General features: G+C 43.7%; 1 protein-coding gene across 6 annotated transcripts in view; it reads left to right on the forward strand.

Moving 5' to 3' along the window:
* The first annotated feature begins 19,740 nt into the window (after positions 1-19,740).
* CCDC93 (coiled-coil domain containing 93) overlaps positions 19,741-24,586 on the forward strand; it is a 105,897-nt gene continuing 101,051 nt past the window's right edge. For 3 of the 6 annotated variants that reach the window (XM_037911890.2, XM_037911891.2, XM_043525571.1), the window contains exons 1-3: positions 19,741-19,902; positions 21,553-21,666; positions 23,917-24,011. In XM_037911890.2, the coding sequence (XP_037767818.1) occupies positions 19,861-19,902; positions 21,553-21,666; positions 23,917-24,011 (251 nt within the window). In that variant the 5' untranslated portion in view covers positions 19,741-19,860. Of the gene's footprint in view, positions 19,903-20,695; positions 20,759-21,552; positions 21,667-23,916; positions 24,012-24,586 lie in introns of those variants that run through there. The other 3 variants (XM_043525567.1, XM_043525570.1, XM_043525569.1) reach the window with 1 other exon arrangement.

Consider the following 24,586-nt stretch of genomic DNA (forward strand, 5'->3'; position numbering starts at 1 on the left):
ATGACTGATTTAAAAACAAAGAGCACTAATGGAATTCAATAGTGCTTTTCAGTCATTCTACTTGGCATCTCTATTACCTGAAATGATTCACAGTCCATTATGGGAGCTTCCATGCTAATAGAATGTCTATCTTCTGTAATACAGACACATCAGGGCACTAACTGAAAATCTGTCACAATGAATTTCATCTAGATTTCACTTCATCTCTTCATGGACTGTAAAATTTGCTCTTGTACAATGCCTAAATTTACTGTGGGTAATTGAGAGAGATCTATAGATGCAGCACTCGGTATAAAGCAGTTTTCCAAAGATCTATAGTAAAGTGTGTAGGTTTGGGGAAAGATTATGAAGTGCTGAACATCAGTCTTTGCTAATTAAATGTTTTGGTGAGCTCTGAAAATATTTTGAATGGATCCTGGTGGATAGAAAGTGAAAATGTATCTTTCATAGCTGAGAAGGCAATGCAGAGAGCTTTTTGAAATTTAAGAAACCTTAAAGGGGCCAACAAATGAGTTTGAACACAAGCTTCATTGCCTTTTGTAAGGCTTATGGATCATATCAAGCAGACATATGATTTCTTTTATCTGTCTTGCGTTTACATAGTGCAATGTGGGATATCACCCACAAAATCTGGCCTCCTGTAGTTCTTTGGAAAATCTTTCATCAAAATTTCAGGTAACTCAATTTTGCTTGTGCAATTGAGATTATTACCCCTAACTAAAGATGCTGCTATTAAGTTATGTGCATGGATTGTTGATAAAGAAGTAAAATAATATTTAATGCATGGCTCATTTTTCCCAATGAATACTTAATACACTGCTCATAAAGTATATATACTGAGCATTTTCAAACCATTTTTTAAAATTTTACTTGTTCCCATCAAAAACTAAACCGAATTATTGGCTGCCCTTAACAATCATAGACTTTAATATTTGTTAGCCAATTAGAATTGTGATATATTCTATAGCTTTTTTCCTAAGCCACAAACTGAATAATAGCATCATGCTTCAGTGCAAGTGAAGTGATCTCAGCCTTTACATTAGGAGAAAATCAGAATGGTATGACTGCAGTTCATTACTGAAATAGGTAACTGATGAACTGAAAAGACAAAGGGCATTGTTAAATGAAATGTCATTATTAGAGCTGCTCATGTTTAACAAATGTACTGCAAGTTAATTCAGTAGTGTTTTCTACAAAGTTCTCTGCAGAATGTTCACCATTCATTATTTTTACATTCTTTACATGCCCGACATAGTTTTTAATTTCTTTCAGGAAAGTGTCAACTAAATCCTAACTAAAGAGCGACTAAACCAAAGCAAGTCAAACACATTAATTCCTGCGTTAATATTACTTTCACTCCATAGGCCCCAAAACATGTCTGTTTTTTACTGTATTTATTTAAGGATTCAATAAACAGAAATGTTTTAAGGCCCAATCCCATCTGAATGAAATGAAAGTGCTACCACTGACTTTAATGGGATCAGGATCCAGCCTTTACGCTGCAGTTCAACAGTCCATCCCTGTTCAGCAAAGCACTTAAGGGGCTTAACCTTCGGCAAGTACTTAAGTGCTTTGCTGAACTGGGGCCTTAACGTCTAAGTATAAACTTTTACCTTATATTCGGGGGTGTACAAATGTGATATTTTGATGTTCAATAAAAATTCTATCACACTGTCAGCATCTGTAGGAAACTGTTTGCATTGCTCTGGGGATGATAAAAATAATTTATGGACCTCAATATTTTTCGCAATAAGGAATGAACTCAGCTTTTGGCAATCTCAGGTAGTTAGTGAAGCTTTTCTGCTACATTTATGGATTTACTTGAGCTACATATTCTTTGACCTGGATTTTAGATTTATTGGCAGATACAAAAGTCACAGTAAATAACCTAAAATGCAATTGATGCTCTGTATATTTTGTGCATGGGCTGATTGACAGATTAAGAAGAGCCGCTCCTTCACAAGTGATTGAAACTGGATGCGCTGCTTGTTATAAATATGTCTAGCAGCATGTCATGCACATTTTTAAAGCAAAGATTCTAATATTACAGCAAGATTAAAAGCATATTCAAAACATGATATGTATAGATACGAACTTGAAAAGAAAATATGTAGTTATGCATGCTACGATAAGGGCAATCAAATCTTGAGAGTGATGCTGAAGCTCTCGCAAGCAGTCCCATTGGCCTGGGACTTCACTCAGGAGTAATGCTGCAGAATCAGCTTCCTCAGACTTCAGGGCATAAACTGATCTACAGAAGGGTCAAGAAGGATTTTTTCTGTCCACTCTAGGCATTTACACTATTTTCATCACCATAATATCTGAGAGCCTGATCATAGCCCATTGAAGTCAATGGGAGTCTTTTCATTGACTTCAATGGGCTTTTGAAAGAGGTCCTCAGTGCCTGATCTCCATAGTATCTGACAGGTTTCAGAGTAGCAGCCATGTTACTCTGTATTTGCAAAAAGAAAAGGAGTACTTGTGGCACCTTAAAGACTAACCAATTTATTTGAGCATAAGCTTTCGTGAGCTACAGCTCACTTCATCTGATGCAACTCATGAAAGCTTATGCTCAAATAAATTGGTTAGTCTCTAAGGTGCCACAAGTCCTCCTTTTCTTTTTTCATAGTATCTAAGTCTCTCAGCTGCAATACTGCATAATTAGCTAGGTGCATTAGGGGGGTAGAATAGCATTCACTTTCCTCTTAATTATTAAGTACTGGCCATGAACATACATGGGATGCTGAACTTGATGGGCCAGTGTTCTGATCTGAAATGGTGTTTTATACATATCACTATGCAGAAAGCCTGCTTGATTGCATTAGTGTGTTAGTTACAAATTGGTACAATTTAGATAGATAGATTTCCTTAGATGGAGATAACTTATATATATATATATATATATATATATATATATATATATATATAAGTTAACTTATATAATTTATAAATATATAAATTGTACCAATTTGTAAGTAACATGCTAAGGAAATCAAGCAGGCATTCAGCATAGTGATCAATCAAACAAACTACATTAAAGTGAAGACAATCTGACTTTCAATTTTCCCTTCACCCTGTTCTTCATCTCAGGCAAGGAATATCAAAGGTGAAGCTAGATTTCTGTGTTGACATCTCGATCCTTTTCGCCTCTGGAAGTTTGAAAAAAATTCCCATCAGATGTGAGATGAAGTTAAAGTGTCAGTTTGGATTTTAAAAGATTAAGAGTAATCTCATTGCTCTTGTTGTTTTAAATCAAGTTGTTAATACCACTTTCATGCAGCTTTTGTGTTTTACCTCTATTCTTATTTGGCATTTTAAAAAAGTTTTAAAGCACCCCAGGCCAATAAACTTATATTTTTAAATGCTCTGATAGTACAAATTATTTCAAAAAATGAATTGAAAATGCACTGACTTGAAATTGAGCTTCATCCTCACATGGTCAGATATGGGTTTAAAATGGAAATATTGACAGACCATTAACAGCATCCCAGTCAGAAATGTTCTGACATTGCATTAGCAGCTTAATATGATTTTGACTTTCCATTAAGTAATACTTGCTGATACTAAAACATGCCTAGTTCATCCCAGTGACAATCCATACACTGGACACACACTTTTTACTTTATGAATATGCATTAAGATCTGTTCAGGGCAGGCAACAGTACAACTTAGAAGGGGAAATAAATTTGCTTTTTATTTTCATCCATTTGCTTAACTTCGGCGCCATCTGTTGCTGACACAGAGAAATGATTCCACAGAATCTTAGAAAAAGCGTACACAGGATATTACAGAATTATTTTTAAGCTTCCCATATTTAAAGTCATTGTAAGAGATGGGATGGAATCTCTCTCTCCATATGCATTTGTCCCAAGGCGCACTGTGCAACTGCTACCATTATTAGATATTTTTAAAATAGCTCCAGAGACACTAAGAAATTGGTCCAGCTCCCATTGAAATCAGTAGTAAAAGGCCCACTGATTTCAATGGCAGCAAGACTGGGTCCTTAATAGAGATTACTGGTGTATGACATGCAGTCCTGTACATGTTAACTCCTAACCCAATCACATCCTCACCAATCCACCAGTGATGCCAACCTTAATAACCCCACTGTTCCCTTCACCCACCCCTTTCTCTGTGCTTTCTCCCCTGGTTCCCCTATAGATGGAATGCCCTCCCTAGGCCTGTTAGCTGAACCACTTCCCTTGCTTCTTTCAAATCCCTCCTAAAACCCCTCTTCTTCCATCTCACCTAGGAGCACTGAAAGGGAAGAGGAAGAGGTGGGAGTGGGAGGAGAAGGAAAGTAACTGGGGTTTAAGGAAATTAACACGAACCATGAAGATGTGCACACACCTTGTGGAGTAGCCATGTGATCTTATATCTAATCCTTGTGCTTTTTCTCCTCTTGCCTGACATGGCCCTGATTCAGGAAAGCATTTAAACATCTGTGTAAGTCCATCTTCTATTTAGGACACCACTTGAGCCCATGCTTAACTTTAAGCATGTTTTTATATTCCAGTGAAATCAAGGAGATTTACGCATGTGCTTCAAGTTATGCACGTACTAAAATACTGTTCTGAATTCATTCCCTGAGTTCATTTGTTCATGGTCCTTGCTTGCTGACTTTGGTTGTATGTTCTGTGGGCCATGGTCTGCTGCAGAGAAAACCGTTTGCTTTTTGTGTTGCAGTAGCAGCACCTAGACTCTCCAGCCATGGACTCTAGTGTGCTAAGCATTGTGCAAACACAGAACAAACAAACAAACAAAACACACTGCCCCAAAGAGCTGACAGCCTCAGTGAGACTATGTGTTTACTGTTTTTTGAGGCATCCAAGCAAATTTTGTTGTCTTGAAAAATAAAAAAGTATATTATTATTTCCATTGCCTCAAATGAGTAGAAGGATATGCAGTAAGGACAACAGCTTAGGTTAAATGAGAAACCTTGCTGCATCTAAACAGAAATTCAAACAATCTAGTTTGCAACCAAGAATACGAAAGAGGTTCTAATGGTTAAAAATGTCACCTTCAAGTGCAGTTAGAGACAGGAAAGAGGCTATAAAAGTGACCCTTCTGCTTCATGTGTACGTTCACCAGTCTCATCTGATGGTTTATATATTCTTTGACAACATTAAGGGCCTGATCCAAAGCCCATTGAAGTCAATGTTTCCGTTGAGTTCAGTAGGCTTTGGATCGTACCCAAAGAACTATTGTTGATGTGCTAGCTAAGACAATGCTGTAAAACTAATCAAATTCCAAGCTTGGGGGATTAATCTGATGACCTGCAAGCTACTGAAGGTTTCCCACCCCCTCTCCCTTAAATGATAGCATTACACAATTATTTACAGTCATTATGGATATTTTCATCTTCCTCTGAAGCACCAGGTGTGGGATGCTACCAAAAGCAAATTACTAGACTAAATGAACCAAACTGAGCTCATGTGATAACTCCTACTATCTGCTTAGTTTACTGAGAAATTTTAGACTCTGAAAAGATTAATAGTCAATAAAGTTACAAAAAAGCAAGATATACTCTATCCTGCCTCATGCACCAGCAACAAAATTATCAGCCCATTCCTGATCTCAGAATCTTTATCACCATTGATGGTAAGTGATGAGCTATGAGGTGGAAAGAACATAGCTTGATTTTCAGATACTGTGTTGAGCCAGAGTGCTAGTAGAAAAAATTGTTTTGCCTTGTAAATGGTTAAAATTTTATATGGAAGACACCTAAATATGGAGCACCATAATGTCATTTTTCCTAGCAGAGTGACCTTTAAAGAGCAAGCAGCCATTTATGGGAAATTACAACATGATTTTGGTTCCTCCTTTGCCCTAAGTTATGTTCTGATTGGCTAGCTTCAAGAGGTTTATTTGAGATCATACTCTTGTTTGGATCCCCTAAAAACACTTCTACACCATGATACAGGTAATTTACAGAACCAAATACATATCTTAGATATATGAAATGAGAAAGGTTAGGCCTAGAGGTGCAAGCATAAGTCTTTTCTGTCTCTCTCCCCATCCCATCCCCACCTTCTAAATTTATTTATTTTTTAATTTGGTTTACAATTTAGAATTGTAGCTCCAGTCCCAATTCCTCCAGGACACTAGGCACGTCAGTTAATTTCTCCTTTGCCCCAGAGTCTCTTGTGTGTGCATGTCTGGAAATCCACCTCTTCTGGGGTGTCTGCCCAGCATTTATGCAGGCAGTCTCCACAGCAGTGACCTGCTTAGTTCCAGTCTGGTACCTTACCCCAGAAGTTCTGCCTCTGCCGAAAAATTCATGGGCAGCTTCTGCTTCCCTTCCTGGCATAACAGTGATGGGTTGCTACAAAAAGTAATTTTCCCTCTGCTGATACTCACACCTTCTTATCAACTGTTGGAAATAGCCACCATCCACCTTGATTGCATTGGCCTTGTTAGCACTACAAAAGTAATTTTCCCTCTCATAGAATATTAGGGTTGGAAGGGACCTCAGGAGGTCATCTAGTCCAACCCCCTGCTCAAAGCAGGACCAATCCCCAATTTTTACCCCAGATCCCTAAATGGCCCCCTCAAGGATTGAACTCCCAACCCTAGGTTTAGAAGGCCAATGCTTAAACCCCTGAGCTATTCCTCCCCCCAAGCCTACAGCATCCAGTATCCTCAGGAGGTCTCCCATCCAAGTACTAATCAGGCCCTGCTTAGCTTCCGAGATCAGGCGTGTTCAGGGTAGTATGGCCATAGACAACAACTGTCACACAGAATGGCCCCCTCAAGGATTGAACTCAAACCCCTGGGTTTAGCAGGCCAATGCTCAACCCACTAAGCTATCCCTCCCTCTCGTATTTCAGTATCCCTCCCTCTCGTGATATTCACCCCTCCTTGTCAACTGTTGAGAATAGGCCATTTCCATCTTAATTGAATTGGCCTTGTTAGCACTGACCCCCCACTTGGTAAGGCAACTCCCATCTTTTCATGTGCTATATATATATAAATACTGCTTACTGTATTTTTCACTCCATGCATCTGATAAAGTGGGTTTTAGCCCACAAAAGCTTACGCCCAAATCAATGTGTTAGTCTCTAAGGTGCCACAAAGACTCCTTGTTGGTTTTATTCCTTCCTACTTATGCCTGTACTGGCCTCTTCATTTTGGAGCCTTCTAGTCCTCTTCATTTGCCCCACTGCTGCAGGCAGATGCTATCTTTCTCTCTTGCACACAGCACAGGCCTCTTCTCTCTCAACAACTGAGATCTTTGACTTCTTGCTCTCAGCACAGCTGCATCAGTTTTCCCCCACTACACATACCTCCATGCCTTCTCAGGCTGCCTTCTGGCTTTTAGGTTTGCTCTTCTCGCTCATGTTCCTAAAGTGGTTCCTGGGCTGGATTCTCAGCCCTCCTGACACACCCCATGGCAGCTAATCAGTACGGTGGAACAGGATGTTGATGCACGCCGAGATCTCCCGGGAATCCTCCAGAGAGATCTCCAGGAAAGTTTCTGGAGGTACTCAGCAATCCTTTGCCAAAAGTTCCTTGGCAGAGCCGCTCTGTTCCTTCCCCCATTGTCAGAAACTTTCCCATGCCATTCGGCTGCACATAGGTGAGCAGCATAGGGACCAGGGCAGAAGCCACAAGTATGTAGTACAGGGATGGGAAAACTTTTTGGCCTGAGGGCTACATCTGGGTGGGAAAATTATATGCAGGGCCATGAATGTAGGGCTGGGGCAGGGGTTGGGGTGCGGGAGGGAGTGCAGGGTCTGAGAGTGGGTGCGGTGTGCAAGAAGGGGCTCAGGGCAAGGGGTTGGGGTGCAGGAGGAGAGTGGGGTGCAGGAGGGGGCTCAGGGCAGGGAGTTGGGGTGCAGAAGAGGCGCTGTGGGGTCTCAAGACAGGGAGCTAGGTGGCTCAGGCCAGGGGGTGGGGGTGCAGAGTGCAGGAGAGGGCTCAGAGCACAGGATTGCGTTGCAGGAGGGGATGCGGAGTGTGGGAGGGGGCTCAGGGCCCTGCCACACCCCTCGTGCACCCCAAGCCAGGGCAAGGGGTTGGGGTGCAGGAGGGGTGCGGCAGGGGGCTCAATGCAGGGGGTTATGGGGCTCAGGCCAGGGGGTTGGGGTGCAAGAGTGATGCAGGGTGCAGGAGGGGGCTCAGGGTAGGGGGTTGGGGTGCAGGAGGGGGTGTGGAGTGCGGGAGGAGCCTCAGGGCAGGGTGTTGGGGTGCAGAAGGGGTGCAGGGTGCAGGAGGGGTTTGGGGTGCCAGCTCTGCCTGGTGCCACTTACCTTGAGCGGCTCCGGGGTGGCAGTGGCATGCAGTGGGGCTAAGGCAGGCTCCCTGCCTGCCCTGTCCCTGCACTGCTCCCGGAAGTGGCCAGAATGTCTGAGAGTGGCTCCTGGGGGTGGGGTGGGGCAGGCTGCCCTTGCCTGTGGGTACCACCCCTGAAGCTCCCATTGGCCGCAGTTCCCCATTCCCAGCCAATGGGAGCTGCAGGGGGCGGTGCCTGTAGGCGAGAGCAGCACATGTAGCCCTCTGTCCTCCCTCCCCCTTGGGCCGCAGGTACATGGTGCCAGCTGCTTCCGGAAGTGGCGCGGGGCCAGGGCAGGCAGGAAGCCTGCCTTAGCTCCGCTGCGCCACAGGGATGGCAATCCCATGGGCCAGACTGAAAGCCCTGATGGGCCGGATCCAGCCTGCAGGCAGTAGTTTTCCCTCCCCTGGTGTAGTAGATGTGCTCTTGCTTCCCTGCTTACCCTCAGGAGTAAGATATCTGCTACAATGACCCTTGCCTGTGGAAAAGTGTGGGAGAATTTTAGAATTTTTTTCCTAGTCGACTGCAACACAGCCCTTGCAGAGTGCTCTTTTCCCCATGTAGAGTGCCCCTCCTCCACCCAACACTCAGCCAACCCATGCTTTGGGTGTTCACAGAGATGAGTGCTTACCAACAGTCAGTGAGAAAGTGATTGTTATGTTACCAGGGGTGTATTTTACTGAAATGTTTCAGTGCTGTGCATGAACTTAACCATCACGCTTCGATGTCTGTTCCTTATTCTTTGGTAGATGTGGCCTTAAGGAACACCCCACACACACCATCTGAGCATCTTTGCCATATAAGAAAGTGCCCAAGACGGAACAGAGAAGACACGTTCCGGGAGGTACTTCACTTCTCCAAATCAGATAAAAGGGAATGCAAGGTGTAGAGGGAAGCCAAAAGGCAGGATAGAAAAGAAAATCAGGAGTCTGTTAAGGATGGTACTGAGCGGATGATTGAAGTCATGGAGGAGCAAACGCAGATGCTGAAGTCCTTGATAATGCTGCAGACTGAGCAGATGTGTGCCTGCCCTCCTCTGCAGCATTTTCAGAACTCTTTTCCATGCTCCCCCAAACTCACACAGTCCTTTCTGCTTTCCGGGACTTCTCAGTTTCTCCTTCACTCCACCCCCTTGGACAACTTTCAAAATGATAGCTGGACCTACATACAGCTCTGAAAGTCTGCCCTTCTCTGGTACCTCCTTTCCTACCAAGCATCTTCGTGTGTGTGTGTGTGTGTGTGTGTGTGTGTGTGTGTGTGTGTGTTGTTTCTTGAGCAATAAAAGCAAAGTTTGTGAACGGTAACTCATCTTTATTTGTTTCCTACAAATTGAGATAGCAGGCACTACCAGTACATACACAGGCAGTTTAATCATTTGCTTACTGGAATGTAAGGTCACAAATTTCACCATTGCTTCCTAGGAAACCTACATGTAATGTAACATTGCAGCACCAACCACAGAGATATACATTAGTGGTTCTCAAAGTGTTGCATCAAAGCCTCCCTGATTTGAGTTGCCCCCTCTGGGTCCCTCTGATAGCCCTGGTATCTGGCTACTCAAAATCAGCAGCCAAGCTGTCTGCCTCAACACTCCACCCCTGAGCAAACCTTTCACTCTTAGCTTCACAAAGATTATGCAATGTGCAATACACGGCTATGACCATGGGAATATTATCCTCACTGAGATCTAACCTGCCATAAAGGCATCACCAGCGCGCCTTTAATCTGCCACAGGCACATTCCACTGTCATCCTGCACCTGCTCAGCCTGTTGCTGAACCGCTTCTTACTGCTGTCCAGGTGTCCCGTGTAAGGTTTCATGAGCCATGGCTACAAGGGGTATGCCAGGTCTCCCAGGATCACTATGGGCATTTCAACATCCCGCACTGTAATCTTCTGGTCTGGAAAGAAAGTCCCCACTTGTAGCTTTCTACACAGGTTGGTGTTCCTGAAGATGCATGCGTCATGCACCTTCCTGGACCACCCCGCATTGATGTCAGTGAAATGCCCACGATGATCCACAAGCACCTGCAACACCATGGAGAAGTACCCCTTCTGACTGATGTACTCTGTTGCAAGGTGGTCTGGTGCCAAAATTCGAACATGTGTGACATCTATTGCCCCTCCACAGTTAGGGAAACCCATTTCTGCAAAGCCGTCCACTATTTCATGCACATTTTGCAGAGTTACCATCCTTTGTAGCAGGATGCGATTAATTGCCCTGCACACTTGCATTAACACAGCCCCAAAGGTTGACTTCCCGACTCCAAATTGATTTGCAACTGACCGGCAGCAGTCTGGAGTCACCAACTTCCACACAGCGATTACCACACGCTTCTCCACTGGTAGGGCAGCTCTCATTCTGGTGTCCTTGTGCCGCAGTGCTGAGCGAGCTCCGCACACAGTTCCAGGAAGGTGGCTTTCTGCATCTCAATGTTCTGTAGTCACTGCTCATTATCCCAGACCTGCATGACGATATGATCCCACCATTCAGTGCTTGTTTCCCAAGCCCAAAAGCAACAGTCCACCATCTGCAGCTGTTCTGTGAATGCCCAAAGCAATCTAAAATTGCCCCTATCTATATCACACAGAATGTCGCAACTGGGAGTCTTCTTCAGTTAGGAACTTCGTGATTAACTGCACTGCCATCCACGATCTCTTCATGACAGTTATCAGAGCAGAGTTAGGAGAGCAGTGCGGGATCCATCCCTTCACACAAAGATGGCGGGGTGAACAGCAAACAAGGGTCATTGAAAAATACCGCAAAAGAAAGCCAGAAGTCCAAGGAATGCTGGGACAAAAACAATGCATCATGGGACATTGAGCCCGGTCCCAAGACGCACCGCAATCCGCTCCGCCTTCCCACAAGACCTAGCAGCAGGAGGTGTTGAACTGGACTGTGGGATAGGTACCCACAGTGCATTGCTCACACTGTCGATGATAGTGCCCCAACTGTAGACGTGTAGACTGCCAACAGAGAGAGTGAATGTGAACATGCAATACTGATTTTTATTATAGCGCTTTTTGACTGTCGACATAACGTTGTCGACAAAACTCTGTAGTGTAGACAAGGCCTTAGTGATACAGTGTTGCTAACTCTTGTGATTTTAGTCAAGAGTCTTGCAGTATTTGGGTAGTTCTTACAGTCCCAACTCTTGAAGTCAAGAGATCAGGTGAGAATCTAAGCTTTCATTAAAAGAAACATGGCCCTCATGATTGTGGAGCAAAGCTTGAAACAGTGATCTGAGTGTGCTCCACAGGCTCAAAAGTCAGAAGCAAAAAAAAAAAAAAGTTTTTTTTTAAACTCATGTTAAAGCCAATCACATTATTATTGTCTCATTGAGTGATTTGTGATTTTTGTATTATTGGGAATGGTAACACTTGAGAATCCAAGTCTAAGATATCTGAGGTTTTCTTCTTTAATGAACTGAATACAGCCTAACAGATTTATTTGAGCATAAGCTTTCATGGGTAAAAACCCCACTTCTTCAGATGCATGGAGTGAAAATTACAGATACAGACATAAATATACTGACACATGAAGCCTTTAAGGTGCCACCGGACTCCTTGTTGTTTTTGTGGATATAGATTAACACGGCTACCCCCTGATACTTGAATACAGCCTGAAACTTAGTCACATTCAAACAGTCAATTCAGTTCTAAATCAGCTGGATGAGGAAAAATAACAGGCAACACTGGCTGTTGTTACTGGACACACAGCAAAATCCTCCATGACTGAACGAGGTACTCAGCACACAAAAAAAACAGGAGGCCCCTGGCTGGGTCAGTGGCAGAGCGCATTGAATTCCAGACCTCTACTGCCTGAGTTAAAAGGCAGTAGAGGATCTGTTAGCATACAGTTGTAGCTGCCTCACAAATCTCTATGTTGTCCAGCCACCAAAAGAGGAGTGCAAATGAGCATGCCTGTTCTGCAGCGCCCCCTTCTGGCCCTTGCGTGGTTCTGACACACCCAGCTTCAGTTTCCTTTCATCCCAGAGCTCCTCAACAAGTCCACCAAGTCCTGTGTCACATGCCAATGCCCCTTCTTGGGGAAGAGATCATTAACTTAGAGTGCGCTCAAAATACAGTGTTTTTCATTCCAGTCTCCCACTAAGTGCAACCCTTCCTTTTCTGAAGGTCTGACCATTTTGCAGCTTCAAATAAAGATTCTTTCTCAGGTCTTCCACTGAACACTATCCCTCCTTTCTGAGGCCTAATTTCCTTTCACAGTCCCTCTTCTGAGATCTGGCTTCAGTTTCCCACCTAACACACTAGCTCAGCCCTCCCTGGTGTGAAGGATCAGGGGCTTAAACCCAAGTCTGTGGGTCCCCAGATCACAGCCACCACCTGGCAGCTCACAGGTACCAGCATGGAGTGGGGGCTGGTGGAACCTAGCTCACCCTATACTCCACCCACAAAGCTCCTGATTAAAGGAAACATCCAGCATCTCTGATTGGCTCACTATTTAAACCAGAACCAGGCACAGGAAGTTGTATGAGCAACTACGTGAATCCTTGGCTGGTTGCTACATCAGACCCTGCTTCTTGCCTGACTCCTGAGCCTGCCTTGATCCTGATTCCTGCCCTCCAGCCTTGTTCCAGATTCTTGTTTCTACACCCCACTCCGGCTCTGACGCTTGGCTTGATTCCTAGCTCTGACTCTGACCAGTAGGCCTGATCACCACTGCTCTGACCATTAGGTTAGACCACCTACTTCACAGTCTATGACACCTTAATCTCTTTCCTTTTAGAGTCCTCCAGGTACTCAGGCCCCTCAGGCCTGTGCTCTCTGAATCCCCAAGGCAGGCCTCCAGAAGCCTTCGCCAACTGCTTCTCTCAAGAATCCTATCAGGAGCTTGCACCTCTCTTGCCTCCAGCAGCACTCCAGTGCAGGTTCTGAAAGGAAGCTCTCCACTTCTCTGTCTTTCCTAGTTCCTCTTTCCTGACTTATAACGTCCAGGTACAATCTCTTTCAACCAGTCAGCAGTAGCCAATTAGTCACTGGTGCCTTCCCTTTCAGCCAGTTAGGTAGCAAACAATCACTCATAGCTGCCTTCTCTTTTACCGTCAGACGGGGACAGAACCACATCAGGGTATTTCTCCTTCCAGCTGAGGGAAGGTTGTTCCAAGCTTCAGAGAGCCACCCAGCTCAAATCCCTGGATGGGCCAGCACCTTTAATGCAATGCGCCTGGGTGAGTTGTCACCAACAGAGATCGAACCAGGACCTCTGGATCGAAAACTATGAGCCTTTCTTACTCTAGCTCAGACATTTCATAAGCCAGTTGTGGCTTTTTGACACCAAAGGAGGTGTGGGAGACAGGCTGTGGATGGAAAGATGCATCTCCTCTCTCCCTCCATTTTGGGCAAAGATAGAGGTGACTTCAAATTTGGAGGTCAGAGTGGGTGATTGAATTCTTTTCTGTTCCATCTTTCCGCCTGCAGCCTTCCCCACTACCTATCACTATATCAAACAACAATGGGCAAACATATCGGCTGGATATTTGTGCTAAAATAATCAGCAATGAAATAGTTGATGATATTTTAATTGACGTTATTCAGCCTCTCGGTTATCGCCCACTTAGAAGAAGAGGAGCAGTTCACACCTCTTTTAGCACAATGGTTTTATATTGTCTGTAGACTCACAGACATCATGGCACAGTCTTAGACTAGGTGACAATCATGCACGGTATTGACTTATTTTGTTAAATGAAAACTTAGATTCTGGACCAACATCCTGTGGTAACATTAAAAAAACCCCTAGTAATTATGGGGCAATTTTTATGCATGTTTTGTCACGTTATACATAGAGCTTTAGTTAACACCCAGATAAGGAACTTTCTCTGTTCACTTATTCCTAATCTGTACCCAATTTTTGGCTGGATTTACTGAGGTTAAAAGACTTGACAAGGCTTTCAAAGTGAGTCAATTACTCCCCACAAATCAGGACCCATGATCCTTGTGAAAACCAGTCCTTTGCATGAACCAAAATTCCACAAAGTATTTTCTTAACTAATAAGAATAGTTAGATAACTCTTCCATTGATTCTCAACTAAACTCAAGTTAGTTTGGTGTTGAACATTAATGGAATGGGCTGGAGTGTCGTAGTGAAACAAGAACCTTTTCAGGCAAGCAATGTATTTTATTTGTCATCAATACACAGGTTCAATTCATGCTGAAATTAACTGACTATGATTTGCAAATAATTGTGAGTTCAGCATCTGTCCTTATTTCCAAAGTCTGAATAGACAGAGTGATGAAAGTTAATTTGTTTTTCTCAGTAATTGCTTCTGTAGAATATGAGAGTCTTTGAAAAGAACATTATGCCAAGCTTTTCAAAAATCACCAGCAAAGGAAAGGCTTGGATCACAGACAGAAAATCCTTGATATGTCCAATATAATAAAACTTGGACTTTATTTCATGGAGACCATAAAATCTGTTCCATTGTCTCCAAAAAAATGGCCTACAACAGTTCAGAGAATATTTGAATTAAAATGATGAGAAGCATTGTCCAGGATTTCCCCAGCGATTAGAGGGAAGGGATGATGTAAAGCCAACCCCAATTTAGATATGTTAGGGCTGTCAATTAATCGCAGTTAACTCATGCGATTAACTCCAAAAAATTAATCGCACTGTTAAACAATAGAATAGCAATTGAAATTTATTAAATATTTTTGGATGTTTTCTACATTTTCAAATATATTGATTTCAATTACAGCACAGAATACAAAGTGTACAGTGCTCACTTTATATTTATTTTTTATTCCAAATATTTGCACTGTAAAAACCAAAAGAAATAGTATTTTTCAATTCACCTCATACAAGTACTGTACTGCAATCTCTATCATGAAAGTTGAACTTACAAATGTAGAATTATGCACAAAAAAAAAACTACGTTCAGAAATAAAACAATATAAAACTTTAGAGCCTACAAATCCACTCAATCCTACTTCAGCCAATCGCTCAGACAAACAAGTTTGGTTAAAATTTGCAGGAGATAGTGCTGCCCGCTTCTTGTTTACAATGTCACCTGAAAGAGAGAACAGGTGTTCGCATGGCACTTTTGTAGCCAGCGTTGCAAGGTATTTATGTGTCAGATATGCTAAACATTTGTATGCCCCTTCATTCTTCAGCCAACATGCCAGAGGACATGCTTCCATGCTGACGATGTGACTGAGCTCCTTGGAGGAGAATTGTATGTCTCCTGTTTTGTTTTACCTGCATTCTGCATATATTTCATGTTTTAGCAGTCTCGGATGATGACCCAGCACGTTTGTTTTAAGAACACTTTCACAGCAGATTTGGCAAAACGCAAAGAAGATACCAATGTGAGATTTCTAAAAATAGCTACAGCACTTGACCCAAGGTTTAAGAATCTGAAGTGCCATCCAAAATCTGAGAGGGACGAGGTGTGGAGCATGCTTTCAGAAGCCTTAAAAGAGCAACACTCAGATATGGAAACTACAGAACCGGAACCACCAAAAAAGAAAATCAACCTTCTGCTAGTGGCATCTGACTCAGATAATGAAAATGAACATGCGTCGGTCCGCTCTGCTTTGGATCATTATTGAGCAGAACCCGTCATCAGCATGGACACATGTCCTCTGGAATGGTGGTTGAAGCATGAAGGGACATATGAATCTTTAGCGCATCTGGAACATAAATATCTTGTGGCGCTGGCTACAACAGTGCCATGTGAATGCCTGTTCTAACTTTCAGGTGACATTGTAAACAAGAAGCAGGCAGCATTATCTCCTGCAAATTGTACCCAAACTTGTTTGTCTGAGTGATTGGCTGAAGTAGTACTGAGTGGACTTGTAGGCTCTAAAATTTTACCTTGTTTTATTTTTGAATGCGAGGTTTTTTTTACATAATTCTACGTTTGTAAGTTCAACTTTCATGATAAAGAGATTGCACTATAGTGCTTGTATTAGGTGAACTGAAAAATACTATTTCTTTTGTTTCTTTAGAGTGCAAATACTTGTAATCAAAAATAAATATAAAGTCAGCACTGTACACTTTGTATTCTGTTTTGTAATTGAGATCAATATATTTGAAAATGTAGAAAACATCCAAAAATATTTAAATAAATGGTATTTTATTTTTGTTTAACAGTGCGATTAATTGTGCGATTAATTTTTTTGATTGCTTGACAGCCCTAATATTTATATTTAAGAAGCACACCTATTCAGTCCTCTCAGTGCATTGCATAATGTAAAGCCGCACACTTGTATCACAACCATATCTTAACATAAAAACTGACTCCTGGAAAGTCCCACCCACAACAGAACCCATGTAATTCCTGAAAGCAACAGCATCTTGTCATGGCTGGGGTCACCAGATAGCACTGATCAATGGTTATTTTTCTTAGTGGACAAATAAGTTTTGACTCCTGGGAAGACATGCTGTGTTGTTGTAAGTTTTGAGTTCTGCAAGGTTCTGTGTAGAGGTAGCCAGAGAAGATGTTGTGTGAGAAGCAGGGGAGTTTGCTCTCTCCCTTGGGCTCTGATTAGAGGCAATTGTTGAGAAAGAGTTACTTCATTGGCAACGAGGCATTGGTGTGGGGCTGAGAATCCCAGAAGGAGGGATTGCTCTGCGTATTGTGCGGTGGTCTCATTTTGCATGATTTCGTGACTGGTGTATATAGGTAAATAAAGCAAGTTACACTTGGAGTACACTCAGATTCTGCATCACTGACTACTCCTTTATTGAGAAGCCGACCTTCAAGGCCCCAGGTGTTCTGGAGGAGTGACACTGGGGTCAGAATAGGGGACTGGAGTCAAAGGAAAGACAAACAATATATAATTGTTAATATTATCTGCAAAGAAATTAAAACATGAGTGAGTGAATGAAAGGATGAACCTAGGTATAGGTATAGTCTAAATCCAGGTCTGTTATTTTAAAAGGTGAAAATATACATCTGTGCCGATACAAAAATTTGGATCCACATCTGATCCCCGTCTGTATTCTTTACTATCTTTGCGAACCGAGGATCAGATACGGATCCAAATTTTTGTATCTGCACAGGGCTCTAACAGTGAGATAGGGTGCTGATGCGGATGTGGATACATATAGAAGGTGGAGTGAAGCTCAGGGGTCAGACACAAGTTAATTATCATGCCCCTTCTCTACCTATGCTACACTGATGACATCTTCATCATCTGGACCCATGGGAAGGAAACCCTGGAAGAACTCCACCACGATTTCAACAGCTTCCACCCTACCATCAACCTCAGCCTGGACCAATCTACACGGCAGGTCCACTTCCTAGACACCACGGTGCAAATAAGTGAAGGTCACATAAACATCACCCTATACCAAAAACCCACCGACCGCTATGCCTAACTTCATGCCTCCAGCTTCCACCCCGGACACACCACACGATCCATTGTCTACAGCCAAGAGCTGAGGTACAACTGCATTTGCTCCAACCCCTCAGACAGAGACCAACATCTACAAAATCTTCACCAAGCATTCTCAGAACTACAGTACCCGCCCGAGGAAATAAGGAAACAGATCAACAGAGCCAGATATGTACCCAGAAGCCTTCTGCTGCGAGACAAGCCCAAGAAAGAAACCAACAGAACTCCACTGGCCATTACATACAGTCCTCAGCTAAAACCTCTCCAACTCATCATCAGTGATCTACAACCCATCCTGGACAACGATCCCTCACTTTGACAGGCCTTGGGAGGCAGGCCAGTCCTCGCCCACAGACAACCCGCCAACCTGAAGCATATTCTCACCAGCAACTACACACCGCACCATAGTAACTCTAACTCAGGAACCTATCCATGCAACAAACCTCGATGTCAACTCTGCCCACATATCTACACCAGCGACACCATCACAGGACCTAACCAGATCAGCCACACCATCACCAGTTCATTCACCTGCACGTCCACCAACGTAATATGCGCCACCATGTGCCCTCTGCTATGTACATCAGCCAAACTGGACAATCCCTACATAAAAGGATAAATGGACACAAATCAGATATTAGGAATGGCAATATACAAAAACCTGTAGGAGAACACTTCAACCTCCCTGGACACACAATAGCAGATTTAAAGGTAGCCATCCTGCAGCAAGAAAACTTCAGGACCAGACTTCAAAGAGAAACTGCTGAGCTTCAGTTCATTTGCAAATTTGACACCATCAGCTCAGGATTAAACAGACTGTGAATGGCTAGCCAGCTACAAAAGCAGTTTCTCCTCCCTTGGTGTTCACACCTCAACTGCTAGAAGAGGGCCTCATCCTCCCTGATTGAATTAACCTCGTTATCCCTAGCCTGGTTTTTGCTTGCATATTTATACCTGCCTCTGGAAATTTCCACTACATGCATCTGACGAAGTGGGTATTCATCCACGAAAGCCTATGCTCCGCTACGTCTGTTAGTCTATAAGGTGCCACAGGACTCTTTGCCGCTTTTACAGATCCAGACTAACACGGCTAACCCTCTGATACTATTAAATTAATGTCACTTTTCACAACAGACTTATTAGCTAGCAACAAATAAATGGACGTGTATATGTGTATATTTATTTGTTTTTCCTAAAGCTAATCAAGTATTTTAGTGGAAAGCGTGAGAGCAGCCACAGCAAGAGTTGAAAAAAAAAAAAGGAGTACTTGTGGCACCTTAGAGACTAACAAATTTATTTGAGCATAAGCTTTCGTGAGCCACAGCCCACTTCTGTAGCTCACGAAAGCCTATGCTCAAATACATTTGTTAGTCTCTAAGGTGCCACAAGTCCTCCTTTTCTTTTTGCGGATACAGACTAACACGGCTGCTACTCTGAAACCTAGGAAGAGTTGGTGGCCGCACTCTGAGGCCACCAAATAATTTGTCCTGAGAACCCCTGCTCTTATAGGTGCAGTGGGTTTGCTAGCATGGCATGGCGCTTATATTTGGGTGGGGAGAAAATTGGGGGCATGCTTTTAAACTCCTACTGATAGTTTATTAACTAACAAGGCTACATCACTGGCAAAGAAAACCATTGCACAGCACTCTTAGGGGTTCGGGAAACTTTTGCAATAGAGAGAAAAAGTGGTGTTTACAAAAGATGCATTTGCAGGGCTTACGCAGGTGCCCACAAATGCTTTTAAACAGCCTCGCAACCCCCCGTGAAACGCAGAGCGGAAGGAAATCCCGGATTGCCTGGCGGTTAATGCACGAAAGGGGGCTGAGAACAAATGCTCTGGCAGGAAGGCTGCCCTGGCTCTCCCTACAATGGACCCCCGGCCTGCTGCCGGCGTGCCCGGCGGGGCCCCTCAGCGCCCCCGGCCGAGGGCAGACCTGGGGCGGCTCCCCGCCACCCCCGTCCGCGGCGCCCCGCGTTCCAACCGGTCACATGACCCGCCTGTCACCCTGCAGCGCCCGCCCCCTGTCGCAGCGAATGGCGCGGCGCGGACGTGCTTGCGCGCGCGGAGGGCGGGGGCGGACGCGCGGGGAGGTAGCGGAGACGGGCGCGCGCGGGGCCACACCCACACACACGCCCCTCCCCCCCCCCCCCGTGGCAGTTGGTGGGCGGAGGGAGCGCGGGTGACAGCGGCAGCCGCGCGGCGCAGGCAGGCTGGACAGCGGGGCGATGGGCGCCCCCAAGGGACTCGGGTACCAGGCTCCGCAGGAGGTACAGCCCCGCCCGCCTGCCCGTCCGGGGACCCCGAGCTGCCCCTTGCGCGGACTCCCTGCCCCAGCTCCCCGGGCCGCTCCCGTGGCCTCCCTGCAGCCGGGGTGCAACGAGACCCCCGGCCCAGCCCCCCGCCGTGCGCCCGGCTCCTTACGGGTCGACAGGCGCAGGGCTCCCATCCGGCGGCCTCCCGGCCTGGGAGCCCCCTCCCGCCGCTATGGGCCGGTCACCGCCTCCTGGGGCGGCTTCTGCCTCTCCCCTGCCCCGCCGGCTGCCAGGCCTAGCGGCTTCCCCGGCTGGGGTCTGACCCCGGCGTGGCCTGCCCGGCATCAGGCCCAGACCCTGGGGCGTTCGGGGCTGGGCACCTGGGCTGTGTCTGCGGTGCGGGCTGCCTGGGGGACGGGGCTTGTCCAGGTCAGAGGAGCTAAGGCCCGAGGGTCGCGGTTGTCGCCCTGGCTGCAGCCCTGTGCTCATCTCAGCCGTGTTGTAGGCGTGAGTGTTGAGTCCCTTCCGGGGGTAAAAGCTCCTACATCGACGTAAAAGACGGGGAGACTTCCAGATTGTAAAGCGGTTGGACCCTTACGTTTCTGCCAAACTTAAACAGCTAGAGAGCTTTGGTCTGGCAGATTGTCTTGCTTTATGAATGCTGCACAGGCAGCAACTTCCCAGCCTTGCTTCCTTTTCCCTGCATTGACTCTCGGGGTGACAGAGGCAGGATGTTTCTCGCCGCCTGAGCATAAGGCCTGGAGCCAGGAACTTGTGAATTCTGTTCCTGGCTCCGCAACTGACCCTTCTCTAAAGGTTCGGGATGTCGTGGGAATTCTCCTTTCCCAGATTTCTTACCTGGAAAATGGGGGTAACAACACTTATTACTCAGGAGCGTTTTGTGAATTAATTAGTTAATGTTTGCACAGTGCTTTGGAAATAATAATAAAAAAGTTTCACATAAGCGCTCAATATTAATGCTGCCATTGTCCTATTCTGGGCTGTTGAAAATGGTTGGTTTGGTTTAAAGGAAACAGCGGAATCCCACAACAATTTATCTCTTACCATCTTCATACAAAGTTTGTGAAAACATTACATTTCAGGTGTAGTATTGTATGAGCCCTACAGAGTTGACAGAAATCTGTAGAATCAAGGGTATGTTACCTGTGCTGTGGCCTTTGGTGCCCAGATTGTTTGGGTTTACTTTAAAAACAGATGGGACAGGGAGATCGGATGAAGAGCAGGAACTGACATGGATTCAATTAGAATGCAACAGCTGAATTGTTTATTTAAAAAATGGAGAAAACACCACATTTAGAGAAGAGATGCAGATTGATTGAAATAAAAGGGCAAGAGCGACTGGGCAATAATACATAGGTTTTCTTAAACAGGACAAAACATTTCATGCTAAAGCCACCTAGAAACACATTAAGTACTTGCCTAATGTTTTTTCCATGTGTGCAATTGTTGTAATTACTATAAAGATGTTATCAGATTGCAAACGGAAGGGAAGTGTGTGAGAGAAAACTCTGTATTAACATACATGTGGTCTATATTAAGGAAAAAATTGGGAAAATTTGTTTTGAGTCCTAAAGTTGGGTGGTTGGAGGAGGTGAGTGGATACAATATTTTAAAATTAGGGTTAATTTTTTGTTTGTTTGTTAGGTTGAAACCAGAGAAGATGAAGAACAAAACATCAAATTGACTGAAATTTTGGAGTTGCTGGTGGCAGCTGGGTATTTCAGGGCAAGAATCAAAGGGTTATCACCCTTTGACAAGGTGAGACTATAATCCGGGATTACTGATTAGACATAGTTTACTGTATTTACTAAACATGGTTTTCAAATTCAGCTTAATAGTTCCAGGTAGTAAGGAGAAGGGGAGATCAGCAGCATATAAAGTTATTTTTATTATTTATATAGTTCCACTAATGTAGTGAAGATATGAGCAAAACGTAGTCCTTATCTCAGGGAACTAAGGCACCCAATTCTGCAGTTACTCATGAGTGGTCCTATTGATTTCAATGGAACTATTCGCATACCTAAAGCTAAGCACGTACATAACTATTTGCAGAATCAGGGCCTACAGTTCTGAAGTGGGTGTGTGGGGAATTTAGCTCCATGTATCACTCCTGGCTGGAACTAGAGTTCCATGGCTAAACAAACAAGGACCTAAATTTGTTTAATATGAAAACTTGTTTGCATTGTGGCATGATCATTGTAAAAGGCTCTAGTCATACTGAAAATGAGGAGTAATGGGGACAAGTTGAAAGAAGGTTAAGGAAGTTATTAGCTGTGGAGTTTCATGAACGAATAGAACAACTTACCTAGTGAAGCTGTTTTTGGATTGTCACTGGAAATATTTTGGGAAGGGTTAGGTAATTCTGTGGAAAGCCAGTTATAGGGACCTTCATCCTCAAAGACAGGAAGTAAGTCAGGCTGTACAGAGTATATGCTTAAAGAGGTACCTTTGTTGGTTTAACATTTGACTTGATAAATCCCTGAACCTTGCTTTGAGAGTGCATCCCTTGTAGTTATGGCAGAGCCTTTGAAAACGGGCTCTTTCATTTCTTTCAATAGTTTGCTTGTACATAGGATAGTGGTGTTGTCCTATAAACCTTTGCTTGTTAAAACTACAAGCTATTATATTTATAGAGCCATAGGCAGTCATAGCACTTTACAAGCACAAATATAAGTATGCCTAAGGAAGACTATTTAAGGCCCTGATTCTGTAACTGGATCTGTGGAAATGAACACTTCAGTGGTACTCACACACATCCAGTTGTGGAACTGGCATCTTGTATCCTGATCCTGCGGTGGGATTACTTACATACTTAAGTGTTTGTAGTGAAACTCTGTAGGCTGTTATGGTGTAGAATATTTTATAGGACTTTTTGTTAATTGTTTAACAAACAAATATTGTTATAATAAAATACCTCCCCCTTCTACCGACTGTCACACTAACAGTCAACTGTGAGAAACAAACTAGACACTAATATACAAGGATTATTTCGTAACCGTGCTGAGTGTGTATTATATTAGAGAGGCAGTGTGGTGTAGTGGAAAGGGTACTGGACTGAAAGTCAGGAAACCTGGGTTCTATTTAGATTCTGCCACTGACCTGCTGTGAGAGCTTGGGTAAGTCACTTCACCTCTGTGCCTGTTACCTCTTCTATTCTTTGTCTGTTGTGTATTTAGGTTTTGCAGATTTGTATACGTGGTTAACTTTAAGCGAGTGAGTAGACCCTTTGAAATCAATAAAAGAAAAGGAGTATTTGTGGCACCTTAGAGACTCACAAATTTATTTGAGCATAAGCTTTCGTGAGCTACAGCTCACTTCATCGGATGCATTCAGTGGTGCCACAAATACTCCTTTTCTTTTTGCGGATACAGACTAACACGGCTGCTGCTCTGAAACCTGTCATTTGAAATCAATGAGACTGCTCTGGTGTTTTGAATTGAGCATGTTCATAAATGTTTGAAGAGTTGGGGCCTAAGATAGAAACTTCTTCAGGTGAGGGGCTTTCTGTCACTGTTTATGTAATGCCTACCATATTGGGGAGGGGGGGGTTTGTGTGCTACTTCTAATGCAAATAATAAAAGAATAACAGTGGAAAAACTTGGATTAGGTAAATGAGGACACATGTTCCAATTCTTGTTTGAGTTTTTACAGCTCATGATCTCTAAAACAGCCACTTCATCATTTTTAAAAAATCTTTATTCCATTCTTCATGGTTGACAGTGTACTTGGATTTTCATCTACTTGCATGTCAGAGAACTCAGTGTCTCAAGAAAACTAGGAAATAAAGTTTAAAAAATAATCTGAAACATCGCAAACGGTGATTCTGAATTTCTCTTCTCTTCACTATATTTTGATGAGATATTAGATGGCATTTGAATCGTGCTGTATTGGAAGTGGGGAAGGAGACTAAAATGTGAAGCCATATTGGTTGGATTTAAATAATATTTGTTTGAAAATTTCCCCTTTTGAACATAAAGTGAAAATAACCATATTTTTGTTCATTTTTAGGTAGTTGGTGGCATGACCTGGTGCATCACTACTTGCAGCTTTGACATTGATGTTGATCTATTGTTTCAGGAAAACTCTACAATTGGTCAGAAAATGTAAGTTGATACAGTGTGAACCATGGTTTGGCATCTCATATTGTAAAAAAACTGATACAAATCACCATCCTGTTTATACATTTGAAACCTGTACAGGGGATCAGTTTTACTGAGAAATTTCCTGTTTTAGGAGACCACTTCCCAAAGACTCCCATGTATTTAGTATAATTCAGTTCTCTGTCTCTTGGAAGACGATGCATGCTAATTAGTTGTGTTTGCTGAAAACAAGTTTCTTGTAAATCGCCTTTGGTCCTCTTTTGTGGTCTCAAACTCAGAATTGCAAGCATCAACCAATAAAATCTACAGCATGACATTGTGGTCTAAGCCCTTGTGAAAGGGAAGTCACTCACAAGTACCCCAAACTGTGGAGGAAGGGAGGATGGAGCCCAAAGTGGCTTCTTCCTGCTGTTGCCACCTTGTATAGACAGCATCTGATTGCCAGCCAGCCAGTCCTTGCATTGTAGAAGGTTGCAAAATTAGTCAATGGCAGCTCTCCTTAGAAGGGTAATGTGACATTTTTAAAGTTCAATATGTTTCTTGATAAACCTGGGGTATTATAGGTCACAATTAAAATT

Source organism: Chelonia mydas, chromosome 11 (genome assembly GCF_015237465.2).
Source record: "Chelonia mydas isolate rCheMyd1 chromosome 11, rCheMyd1.pri.v2, whole genome shotgun sequence".
Taxonomy (NCBI): Eukaryota; Metazoa; Chordata; order Testudines; family Cheloniidae; genus Chelonia; species Chelonia mydas.